At 60.4% G+C, this 11768-nt stretch overlaps 1 protein-coding gene across 2 annotated transcripts; it reads left to right on the top strand.

Moving 5' to 3' along the window:
* Positions 1 to 4091: 4091 nt before the first annotated feature.
* AURKAIP1 (aurora kinase A interacting protein 1) lies at positions 4092 to 5745 on the top strand. Of its 2 annotated transcripts, none has more exons than XM_032262079.1 (4): positions 4092 to 4296; positions 4610 to 4691; positions 5027 to 5472; positions 5570 to 5745. In XM_032262079.1, the coding sequence occupies exons 2-4, from the start codon at positions 4640 to 4642 to the stop codon at positions 5669 to 5671; spliced, it is 600 nt and encodes a 199-aa protein (XP_032117970.1). In that variant the 5' UTR covers positions 4092 to 4296; positions 4610 to 4639; the 3' UTR covers positions 5672 to 5745. The 2 variants fall into 2 exon arrangements, with proteins under 2 accessions (XP_032117970.1, XP_032117969.1); XM_032262078.1 differs by lacking the exon at positions 4092 to 4296 and adding an exon at positions 4311 to 4356.
* Positions 5746 to 11768: the final 6023 nt, after the last annotated feature.

Below are 11768 nucleotides of genomic sequence, written 5' to 3'. Positions count from 1 at the left end.
GGTAGGTGGTCGTCATATGCGCTTGTGAAAGTGTCCGGGCGTGCACCAGGCCAGCGTCTGGCTCGGGGTTCTGGCTCCCCGCTCGTCTGACTCCGTTTGCCTGCCCTTCTGCTGAAGGCTTGTGAGGTCCTGAGCCCCCTGCCCTTGAGGACACAGGCTCCTTCCTGCAGGGCCGTCGGAGGGAAGTTTTGGAAACAACAGAACGATTCTGGTGTGCTCTTGGTGCTGTGGGGGGACTGGGTTGTAACCCATGATGTCTGTGTGTGGGCGTCAGAGGCAGCCGGGCGCAGGGCGCTTGGAGGGTCGCACATGCAAATCCCAGAGTACTGGGATGATAGGCGGGAGCCACCCGTCTGGCATACAGCAGTCCTTTTATTGAAGGAGCTGGTTCTTGTGAGGCAGGGACAGTGCAGAGGCAGTGGTCCCAGAACTGCAGGCAACTGTATATGCAGGTTTACTTACATTCACACTAAGGGATGAGTCACCAGGACTTTGCAGGGAGGGGTGGTAACGCCCGGCTTTTGTTTGGAAAGGGGTGGTAATAACCTCCCCGTTGTTGCCACAGCATTTGTAAACTGTCCAGGCACTGGTGGGGTGGCTTATACCCATGAGCGACGGGGGCCGCCAGGGATCCCTTCCTGGCCATCTGCCGCCTCCTTCCGGCTTCTTCACTCCATCCTGTCTGGAGGCCGTCCTGCAGATCTCCTGCCTCCCTGCCGAAGCCAGCAGATGGGACCGGGGATCCCGCTCTTCCCCAGCTGGAGACCGGCTGGCCTAGGACAGAGCACATGGCGGCTGCCTCCAGCATGGCGTGCATCTCTTGCACTCACCGCTGCAGAGACGTCCAAAGCACTGACCCCATGCAGAGCCTCCTTGGGACCTGGTTGTCACAGGCCGCCCCTCTGTCCAGGGTGAAGGGTCGTTCCTGGAGAGTTGACACCAATCATGGTCCTGACCTTTTACGAGATGAGGGCCTGGGGGCGGTGCTGGACGGGAAGGGCAGGCAACAGGGTGGCCTGCCCTGTGACCCCATGCAGCCTGCATCTCCGCTGTCTGGAGGAAGCAGATGGGAGGGAGCTTGGGGCTCAGGCTAGGGGGACATGGTGGAGGGTTGTGAATTCAGGGACATGCCACTGGGCACGGTAGTGCCCCCAGGGACACTGCTCGGCATGCTGAGCACAGGACGATCCCCAAGCGTCAGCCGTGCCGAGGTGGAGAAATGTGACACGCCCCGGGGCACAGCCAGGGCCCAGTGTCCCCAGAGCCTCCAGTCCCATATCTCTGGCAGTGCCCAGCTTCCACACAGGGTACCACTGCTGCCTAAGGCAGGTCCTCCCTCAGGCTTTCCAGAGCCAAGTCTGGAGGTAAACTAGATAGGGGCGCTAAAGTGAGTGTCTGCCCCAGGTTCTTCGAACGTCCACACTAGCCATGAGGCCCCACAGACTCATCTCTGCTTAAGGACACAGCAAGAGGCCATGGCACCAGCTCCTGGCATGTGTGCCCTGGAGCTCTGGCAGCTGAAGCCCGGTTCAGCACCCTTCAGCCTCCAATCCCAAGTGGCTCAGTTCCCGGCCTGGATCCAGAAGCAACGATCTGAGGGTAGGGGTCCTTGCCTACTTTGCCTGGGGCTGCAGCAAGGCCAGGGCCAGGGTCACTTCAGCCCTGGGACGACCTGCAGGAGGAACCCACGTGGAGAGGCGTCTGGTGTGGTAGGTGGGCACCTCCCTGGCAGCCCTCAAGGTCACCCTTGGCACTTGGGGTGGCTGCAGGTCTTGCCACAAATCTTGTCTTCCCAAGGGAGACAGGCAGTGGGTGGCCTGCCCAGCACCCATTAAGCCACTGTCCCCGCCTGCTTCAGATTTGCCCCCAGGCACTGGGCCTGCGCTGTGACCACGAGCTCTGGCAGGACGGAAGGAAGGAGGAGCATGTACCCGTGTGGTCCCGCAGTCACCCCCCCTCCAACCTCCGCTCCACCTCCTCAGGCCCAACCCCGGGGGCTACTTTCATCCCACCAGCACTTGCAGAGCTTCACCGGCAGTTGCATGAATGTGGGGATGGCACAGGCACGGCTGGGGCCCAGCACGGGTGCTCCCCGAGTTCCGCACAGGGTAGAGCACCCACACAGAGCAGCTCCTGTGTTGTGGAGTTGTTGGGCTGGCTTTGCTGGCAGTGGCCTTGCTGGAGTGTCACGGTCCAGGGCCCCCAACCCTGAAAGGACACACCTGGTGGAGAGGCTGCCATCTCATCAGCAAGGGGTTTGAGCCCTGCCCCAGGACAGCTCACCGCAGCACCCGTCCTGGGGTGGGGCATCCTGAGCCAGTCCCTGCTCCTGGTCCCTTACACTTCGGTGCAGGTGCCTGGCTCCTGGGAAACCCTGTGCCTGCTACACTGGTGAGCATTTAACTAGCACCCCAAAAAAAGGTAGGCCCTAGATTTCAATTTTTGTAAATACTTCCCTCATGGCCTATTTACTTTTTTTTTTGAGACTGAGTCTCCGTTGCCCAGGCTGGAGTGCAGTGGCATGATCTCGGCTCCCTTCACTTCCACCTCCCGGGTTCAGGTGATGCTCATGCCTCAACCTCCCATGTAGCTGGGATTACAGACGTGTCCCAGCACACCTAGCCAATTTTTGTATTTTTAGTAGAGATGGGATTTCACCACATTGGCCAGGCTGGTCTCGAACTCACGACCTCAGGTGATCTGCCCGCCTCGGCCTCCCAAAGTGCTGGGATTACAGGCGTGAGCCAGTGTGCCTGGCCCAGCCAACTGAGACAGTCTCTGTCGCCCAGACGGGAGTGCGGTGGTGTGGTTTCTGCTCGCTGCAGCCTCGATCTTCTGGGCTCAAGCGATCCTGCCACCTCAGCCTCCCAAGTAGCCTCAGCTACTCCCCATCACCCCTGGCTAATTTCTTCTTTTTTTGCAGAGATGGGGCCTCATGTTACAGGCTAGTCTTCAAGTCCTGGGCTCAAGTGATTGATCTCCCACCTCAACCTCCCAAGTAGCTGGGACTACAGGTGCACACCACCACACCCAGCTAATTTTTGTATTTTTAGTAGAGACGGAGTTTCACCATGTTGGCCAGGATGATCTGGATGTCTTGACCTTGATCCGCCCGCCTTGGCCTCCCAAAGTGCTGGGATTACAGGGATGAGCCACTGTGCTCAGCCCCAAGAATGAATTTGTAGGAGTGGGTCTAAAATTAGGGTAGACATTGCTGGTCTGTGTCGGTCTAACAACATCAAGGCAGGATCTGAGCCGTTGGCAGGGGTTTTGTACTGAAACGGGTACTCCTGTTTGAGCTTTTTTTTTTTGAGAGGAGTTTTGCTCTTGTTGTCCAGGCTGGAGTGCAATGATGTGATCTCAGGTCACCGCAACCCTCATTTCCCAAGTTCAAGCGATTCTCCTACCTCAGCCTCTCGAATAGCTGAGATTACAGGCATGTGCCACCATGCCCGGCTAATTTTGTATTTTTAGTAGAGACGGGGTTTCTCCAGGTTGGTCAGGCTGGTTTCGAACCCCCGACCGCAGGTGATCTGCCCGCCTTGGCCTCAAAGTGCTGGGATGACAGGAGTGAGCCTCCGCTCCTGGCCAAGTCTGATTTTTCTTTTCAAAATCACACTATAGGGTCGGGCGCAGTGGCTCACACCTGTAATCCTAGCATTTTTGGGAGGCTGAGGCGGGAGGATACTTGAGGTCAGGAGTTCGAGACCAGCCTGTTTAACATGGTGAAATCCCGTCTCTACTAAAACTGCAAAAACTAGGCCGGTGGTCAACACGCCCAGCGGGGCAGACAACGGAGTCGCCGTCACCCATCTGCCACCCTCACCTCGCGCCAGGCAGCTCCCCAGCCCCAGGAATGAGGACTCGGGGAGACCCGGTAGCACATGTTCAGCACTTGTTCGGGGTCCTTCGCCTCCAGCCACTTCCGTCTTCCGGGTAATTCCACCTCCGTAGCCCTGAGCCTGCACTTCCGTCGGCTCTGGCTGGTCCGGAAACGATTCTGAACCCGAGGGCACATCTAGGGCCCGCACCCCCCCCCCCTTGGGATTATGGGAAATGTAGTTTTTTTTTTTTTTTTTTTGCCTCCGTAAGGGACCAGTCGGAGCTGAGGAACCGGGGTCGGACCGTGACTCCCTAAAACGGAAACCGTCGCCTTTCGGGCCCGGCGGGGCCTGCGACGACGCAGAATCCGGGGCCGCGCTGCGCTGCGCTGCGCGTAGGAACCGCCAGGCAGCCGCTGCCGATCCGAGCGGGCTCGGGGACGGACCGGAAGTGCGTGAGGGCGGCCGTGGAACGGTCAGCGGGGACGCTGCGGCGGGCGGACCCGGGGTTCTGCCGCGAGGGTCCCGGCGTCGGGCAGCGCGATCCGCGGGCGAACTTCCGGTGCGTCCGGGCGCGACGCCGCTTGCGTCGGGGGCTTGGGAGCCTCGGGCGCGAGCTGCGTTTGAAGCCGAGCCCCCCTCGCGGGCTGCGGCGGCGGAGGGAGGAGGGGTGCGGCGGGACGGACGCCCCGGCCCCGGCCCCGGCCCCGGCCCCGGCCCCGGCCCCGGCCCGCCCGCGGCTGCTCGGAAGCGCCGCCGCGGGAGCTGAGCGGGCCCCTGTGTTCCAGCTCCGCCGGGCCCGGGCCGCCGCGCAGACCATGCTCCTGGTGCGCCTGACCTCCCCGCTGTTCAGGGCCGTTCCCTGGGCCGGTAAGAAGCGCCGCGGGCCGGCGGGGAGGGACGCGCCTGGGCCGGAGTGCGGGGCTCGGCAGCCCCGAGGGCGGGCCCGTGGCCGCGCACGAACTCCCCTCCCTCTGAACTTGCGGGCTCCCGGAGGGAACCTGGGGGCGCAGCCGGGAGAGGGGCGCAGCCGGGAGAGGGGCGCAGCCGGGAGAGGGGCGCAGCCGGGAGAGGGGCGCAGCCGGGAGAGGGGCGCAGCCGGGAGAGGGGCGCAGCCGGGAGGCGGGCGCGGGGGATGCTCGCGGGGCGAACGCGCTGCTCCCCCGCCCGCAGGGCCGGTGACTGCGCCGTCTGGTTCCCCGCAGGCCGCCGCGGGCTCTGGCCCAGCTCGGGAGCGCCGCGCGGCCGGGCCTGCGGGCGGGGGAGCAGCGCGCAGCCAGCCGGCCCGGGCGGGGCGGCCCCCCTCCCCCGCAGGGCGGCCCCGCCGGCGCTGGAGGAGACGCTGGTCCCCAGGAAGATGTCCGTCGGCCCGCTGGAGAGCTGGCTTACGGCCCGCTGCCTCCTGCCCGGACTGGATGCCGGGACCCCGGGGACTGTGGCTCCACCCCAGGCCCACGAGTGTCCGCCCTGCCGCACGGGGGAGGGGGCCGCGCAGGGGCACGGGGGGGTCGGGGGGGCGCCCCCGATGCGGTGCAGAAACGTGCTGAAGATCCGCCGGCGGAAGATGAACCGCCATAAGTACCGGAAGCTGGTGAAGAGGACGCGGTTCCTGCGGCGGAAGGTCCGGGAAGGGCGCCTGAAACGGAAGCAGGTGAGCGGCCCCTCCGCGGCCCCGCGAGGAGCAAGGTGCTGGGAACGCGCGGCTTTGCCGCGAATGACTCGGCGGTCCCTCCCTCTGCCCCCGGCAGCTCAAGTTCGAGAGAGACCTGAGGCGCATCTGGCTGAAGGCGGGGCTGAAGGAAGCCCCCGAAGGCTGGCAGACCCCCAAGATCTACCAGCGGGGCCGATGAGCCTGGCACCGCCCTCCCGCCGCTGCTGCTGTGATCCGTGGGAATAAATGCTCGGAGTACTCAGCCGTCCCCGCGGGACTAGAGCCGCTTTTGCCTGGTGTGGCGACTCAGGATGCAGGCTGGCGCCAGTCCCTGGTGTTGTAGGGGCCCTGGGCACCAGGGTGGCAGGTTGTTCATCCGTCTTTCTAGCTGGCCCTCAGCCACCCTCCCGAGGGTGCTGGGCCTGTGGGAGCGAATGGGTGCTGTGTGCAGCCCAGGCTGGGTGCTGTGGAATCACTGTGAACGGAGCCCCTCCCTGAGCGCCGCATTCCCTGGGAGAGGTTGGCCAAATGAAGACCCAGATGGCGGAAGTGCAGGAGGACAAGACGGGTCGAGGGAGCGCCCAGAATGCACGGGGGCCACTCAGGCGTGTTTCATGAGTGGAGGGCCGGGAGGGGCTTCAGTGGGAAGTCAGGGAAGGTCCTGGTGCTGCTGGCGGTGGTGGATGGTACCCGCCACACTACGTGGATGTGGCCTCCAGGGGCCCTCTGAGCCGTCCAGCCGTCAGGGCCAGGCTGTTGGCCCGGCAGCCAGCCTTTCCAGGCATGTGTGCCACCTCCTGGGGCTCTGAGTGGAGGAGGGGGCTAAGCAGGAAGATATGGCCCAGATGGGGTTCAGGGTGAGGGGTGGGGGGTGGGGTGGGAGGGTTGAGGAGACAGTGTCGTTTACAGGGCTGGAGAATCCCTGAGGCTCAGCTTGAGGCCCCTGGTGTTTCCAGGTTCCTCTTGATGAAAAGAAAGAATACATTATTCCTTTTTTTTTTTTGAGATGGAGTTTCACTCTATCACCAGGCTGGAGTGCAATGGCACGATCCCGGCTCACTGCAACTTCCGTTTTTCACTTTCAAGCAATTCTCCTGCACCAGCCTCCCAAGTAGCTGGGACTAAGGCGTACACCGCCACGCCCAGCTAATTTTTTTTTGTATGTTTAGTAGAGATGGGGTTTTACCATGTTGGACAGGATGGTCTCCATCTCGACCTCGTGATCCGCCCGCGTCGGCCTCCCAAAGTGCTGGGATTACAGGCATAAGCCACTGTGCCCAGCCTTTTTTTTTTTTTTTTGACAGTCTTGCTCTGTCGGGCAGGCTGGAATGCAGTGGTGTGACCTTGGCTCACTGCAACCTCTGCCCTCTGGGTTCAGGTGATTGTCTTGCCTCAGCCTCCCGAGTAGCGGGGATTGCATGTGCCCACCACCACACCCGGCTAATTTTTTTTTTTTTTTTGAGACGGAGTTTCGCTCTTGTTACCCAGCCTGGAGTGCAATGGTGTTCTCGGCTCACCACAACCTCCGCCTTCTGGGTTCCAGCAATTCTCCTGCCTCAGCCTCCCGAGTAGCTGGGACTACAGGCATGCACCACCATGCCCAGCTAATTTTTGTATTTTTGGTAGAGATGGGGTTTCACCATGTTGACCAGGATGGTCTCGATCTCTTGACCTCGTGATCCACCCGCCTCGGCCTCCCAAAGTGCTGGGATTACAGGCGTGAGCCACCGCGCCCGGCCAATTTTTGTATTTTTAGTGGAGATGGGTTTCACCACGTTGGCCAGGCTGGTCTCAAACCCTTGACCTCAGTGATCACCTGCCTCGGCCTCCCAAAGTGCTGGGACTGCAGGCATGAGCCACTGTGCCGGCTGGAGCACAGCATTCCTAAGAGCAGGGGCGTGCAGGACCCCTGGACTTGGGTAGCAGGACATGGTGGGCAGGTCACCAGGAAGGTCCTTCTGCCACCAAGAGCCCAGCGACAGGAGAGGAGCCTCTCCCATCTCACCTGTTGTGAAGGCTGGGCTGCCTCTCACCAGGGATGTGGTGGCCCCCCCGGTTTTTGTCACAGAAATGTGTCTGGCTCAAGCTTGAGCCGCTTGCCCATCAGACCTTGGGGAGAGCTTGAGCACTGTTCCCAGCAGTTTATCTAGAACAGGACAGACTCGTGGGTCACATGTTGTCCGAGGAGTTGGCCCTGCACGTGCTGGCTGGTGAGGTCAGCAGGGCCTGTCTGCTGGTCCCTGTCCCCACGGAGAGGCTGTGTGGCTGCCCCAGGAGGAGCCGGGAGCCCGTGGCTGGTGCAGGTGCGCTTCCCCAGGCCACCACACGGGGGCAGCAGCCAGGATCCTGGGTCCAGGGCTGGGGACCGGGACAGGTGGCTGGAAGCAGCTGGCGAAGCCCCAGCTGTGGTCACGGGCGTCCGTGTCTGTTTCCCCACATGTGAGCGGGGCAGGGGCCCCAGGGCCAGGGCCTTAAAGGCTGAAACTCGCTCAAGTGAAGCGGAGCCCACTCAGTGCCAACCCCGGCCCTGCCCCAGTCTCCCGGTACCCTTTCCCACCACTGGCACCCTCAGCAGAGCAGCTGCTCCTGGCATTTCCTTCCGCCCCTGAGCTCACTTGCCCCATCCCTGGGTGAAGGAGGGGACACAGGAAGCTGTGCTGAGCCATCTGGAGTCTGAGCCTACAGAGCTTGGCTGGGCAACCAGTGTGGGGGCAGCAGGTCTACCCAGCTCAGCCACAAGCCCTGGGACACCCCCCGCCCCGGTCTCCTCCCCTGCGTGGGGGCTGCCTGGGGGTGCTCTTGGGAGCCAGGTCAGCCATGGCTTTCAGCCACATCCGGAGACAGCTGTGGTCGTCACAATGGGAGGTGCGGCTGGCACAGGTGGGTGGAGCCCAGGGATGCTGCCACACACCCTGCGCCATGAGGACATACCCACCACAAACCCATCAGCCCAACGTCAGCAGCGGTGGGTACCCCGCTCCAGATGCGACTGTCCACCAAGGCAGTGCCTGAGCCGCCCACCCCAGCTCCTGCAAGCCTGGACCGTGCCTTGGCTTGGAAGCCTTTGTTGCCCAACTACAGCCTTGGGAAGCAATTTCGGGGTTTTATTTTTATCTCTGTGGCTGCTTGAAGACCATAGAGGCCATCCCTCCCCTCTTCTCTGTGGGGCCTCCGCCCTGCCCCTGATCTGTGAGACATGCACCCCCTCTCCCTGTTGCCTCCCCTGTTCTGGCCCTGGGCATCGTCTGGGTGAGGGGCAGAGGTGGGTGGGGTGTTATGGGGTCATGTGGAGCTGCCAGCGACCTGCCCGTGTCACCACGGTGTGTCCTGATGCTCAGAGCTTGGGTTCCAGCCAGGGTTTGGCTCTGCTGGGAGTGGTCTTGGGCAGTGGGGATGGTGCACCCGGCCTCAAGCACAGGGGAAAGATGTGGTGGTGGCCTCGATAACGGGGCATCTTGGTGAGCTCAGCCTCTGGCAGGCCGGTGTCTTCTGTGGATTCCACTGGGGCTTGCCCAGCTGCAGTGCTGTGGGTTCAGAGCTCTCATGGACCGTGGATGTGGCCCTCAGCTCCCACTCCCAGTGCCCCTCCAGGGCCCTGCCTGCTTCAGATGTGTGTGGGGGTGGGGACGCGGCACATGTGCGTGCCAAGCAAGGCCCAGAACCTCCATAGAGCTGAGCTGAGCTCTTGCCGCACGCCCTGTCTGAGGAGCATGCAGGCTGCTGAGGCCAACAGAGAGGCCCTGGGCGTGGAGCGGAGTCTGGGAGGAAAGCTGGCTCCCTGGGCTGGGCTGAGGCCCCTGAGCTTCTGGGAAGGGCACTGGGAGGTGGGAAAGAACATTCCTGTTGATAGGGCTGGAGGAGTCCGGATCCTGTTTCCAAACGCCGTGTTTTCAGAAAGAGTCTCCCTCTGTACTGGGGCTGGAGTGCACTGGCACAATCTCGGCTCACTGCAGCCTCCACTTCCTGGCTCAAGCGATTCTCCTGCCTCAGCCTCCCAAGTAGCTTGGACTACAGGTGTGCGCCACTGTGCCCAGCTAGTTTTTGCATTTTTAGTAGAGACAGCGTTTTACCATGTTGGCCAGGCCGCTCTCCAACTCCTGACCTCAATCCATCTGTCCGCCTTGGCCACCCAAAGTGCTGAGATTACAGGTGTGTGCCACCACGCCCAGCTAATTTTGTTTTTTTTTTTTTTTTTTTAGTAGAGATGGGGTTTTTCCATGTTGGTCAGGCTGGTCTCGAACTCCCGACCTCAGGTGATCCGCCTCCCTCAGCTTCCCAAACTGCTAGGATTACAGGCATGAGCCACTGCGTCCAGCCAAGTTCTTTTATTTTTGAGATGGAATCTCGCTCTGTCGCCCAGGCTGGCGTACAGTGGCGTGACTTGGCTCACTGCAACCTCCGCCTCTAAGGTTCAAGTGATTCTCCTGCCTCAGCTTCTCAAGTAGCTGGGATTACAGGCACCCGCCACCACACCCTGGTAATTTTTGTATTTTTAGTAGAGACAGGGTTTCACCATGTTTCCCAGTCTGGTCTTGAACTCCTGACCTCCAATGATCTGCCCGCCTCGGTCTCCCAAAGTGCTGAGATTACAGGCATGAGCCCTTGCACTAGGCTGTGATAAGTTCTTTAGAGTTATTTCATTGCACCACTGATTATAATTAGCCAATTCATAGGCAAGGACCCCAAGTACGGAGCTTCACTTGCCAAGAATCCACCAGTCAGCCCTGAGTGTGTGATTCCTAAGCTTAATTGTAAAAATAAATTTTTATAAAAGTTATTCTTTGGCTGGGTGCGGTGGCTCACGCCTGTAATCCCAGCACTTTGGGAAGCCGAGGTGGGCTGATCGTGAGGTCAGGAGTTTGAGACCAGCCTAACCAACACGGTGAAACCCCTTCTCTACTAAAAATATGAAAAAGAAAATTAGCCGGGCATGGTGATGCGTGCCTGTAGTTCCAGCTACTCAGGAGGCTGAGGCAGGAGAATTGCTTGAACCTGGGAGGCAGAGGCTGCAGTGAGCCGAGACCACACCACTGCACTCCAGTCTGGGCGGCAGAGCGAGACTCCGTCTCAAAAAAAGAAGCTATATTTGAAGCTGGGCATGGTGGCTCACACCTGTAATCCTAGCACTTTGGGAGGCCGAGGCGGGCAGATCAGGAGGTCAGGAGTTCAAGGCCATCCTGGTCCACATGGTGAAACCCCATCTCTACTAAAAATTAGCTGGGTGTAGTCGCATTTGCTTGTAATCCCAGCTACTGGGGAGGCTGAGGTAGGAGAATCACTTGAACCCAGGAGGCAGAGATTGCAGTGAGTCAAGATTGCACCGCTGTACTCCCGCCTGGGGGATCGAGTGAGACTCTTGTCTCAAAAAAAAGTCTCTCTTTCCCCGTCCCCTTTCCCAGAGGCAATTTCAGCGCTTAAGATTCTTCTGGTAGTACCATGTTTTAAAGCTGGTGGCTTTCAGACCATTTTTTTCCTGACCTCAGGTGAGCAGGCAGTGTCTCACCCTCTTACTCTGTCCCCCAGGCTGGAGTGCAGTGGCACGATCTTGGCTCACTGCAACCTCCGCCTCCCAGGTTCACGCAGTTCTCCTGCCTCAGTCTCCCTAGTAGCTGGGACTACAGGCGCGCACCACCATGCCCAGATAATTTTTGTATTTTTACTAGAGACAGGGTTTCACCATGTTGGCTAGGCTGGTCTCAAATTCCTGACCTCAGGTGATCTGCCCGCCTTGGCCTCGCAAAGTGTCGAATACAGGTGTGAGCTACTGTGTCCGGCCAGATCTATTCTTATTTTTTAGAGGCAGGGCCTCCCTCTGTCTCCCAGGCTGCAGTCCAGTGGTGCCGTTCTAGCTCACTGTAACTCCTGGGTTCCAGCTGCCCTCCCACTGCAGCCTCCCAGGTAGCTGCGGATACAGGCGCACACCAGCATGCCCAGCTCATGTTTTTTTCCAGCAGAGATGGGGTCTCACTGAGTTGCCCAGGCAGGTCTCAAACTCCTGACCTCATGATCCTCCTGCCTTGGCCTCCCAAAATTGGGATTATAGGTGTGAGCTACCACACCCAGCCTACTTTCAGACTTTTCTGATCAAAACATAAATACCTGGGGGCCGGGCGCGGTGGCTCACGCCTGTAATCCCAGCACTTTGGGAGGCCGAGGCGGGTGGATCACAAGGTCAAGAGATCAAGACCATCCTGGTCAACATGGTGAAACCCCGTCTCTACCAAAAATACAAAAAATTAGCTGGGCATGAGTGGCACACGCCTGTAATCCCAGCTACTCAGGAGGCTGAGGCAGGA

The sequence above is a fragment of the Sapajus apella genome, unplaced genomic scaffold (assembly GCF_009761245.1).
Source record: "Sapajus apella isolate SASKATOON/1434 unplaced genomic scaffold, GSC_monkey_1.0 scaffold127, whole genome shotgun sequence".
Classification (NCBI taxonomy): Eukaryota; Metazoa; Chordata; class Mammalia; order Primates; family Cebidae; genus Sapajus; species Sapajus apella.
This window is presented reverse-complemented; position numbering and strand designations above follow the sequence as displayed.

Excerpts from the sequence above, each read along its gene's own strand:
- AURKAIP1 (XM_032262079.1), top strand. The coding sequence starts at position 4,640 with ATGCTCCTGGTGCGCCTGACCTCCCCGCTGTTCAGGGCCGTTCCCTGG. Across the intron at positions 4,692-5,026 it reads CAGGGCCGTTCCCTGGGCCG|GCCGCCGCGGGCTCTGGCCC; the intron begins GTAAGAAGCGCC and ends GGTTCCCCGCAG. Across the intron at positions 5,473-5,569 it reads GGCGCCTGAAACGGAAGCAG|CTCAAGTTCGAGAGAGACCT; the intron begins GTGAGCGGCCCC and ends TGCCCCCGGCAG.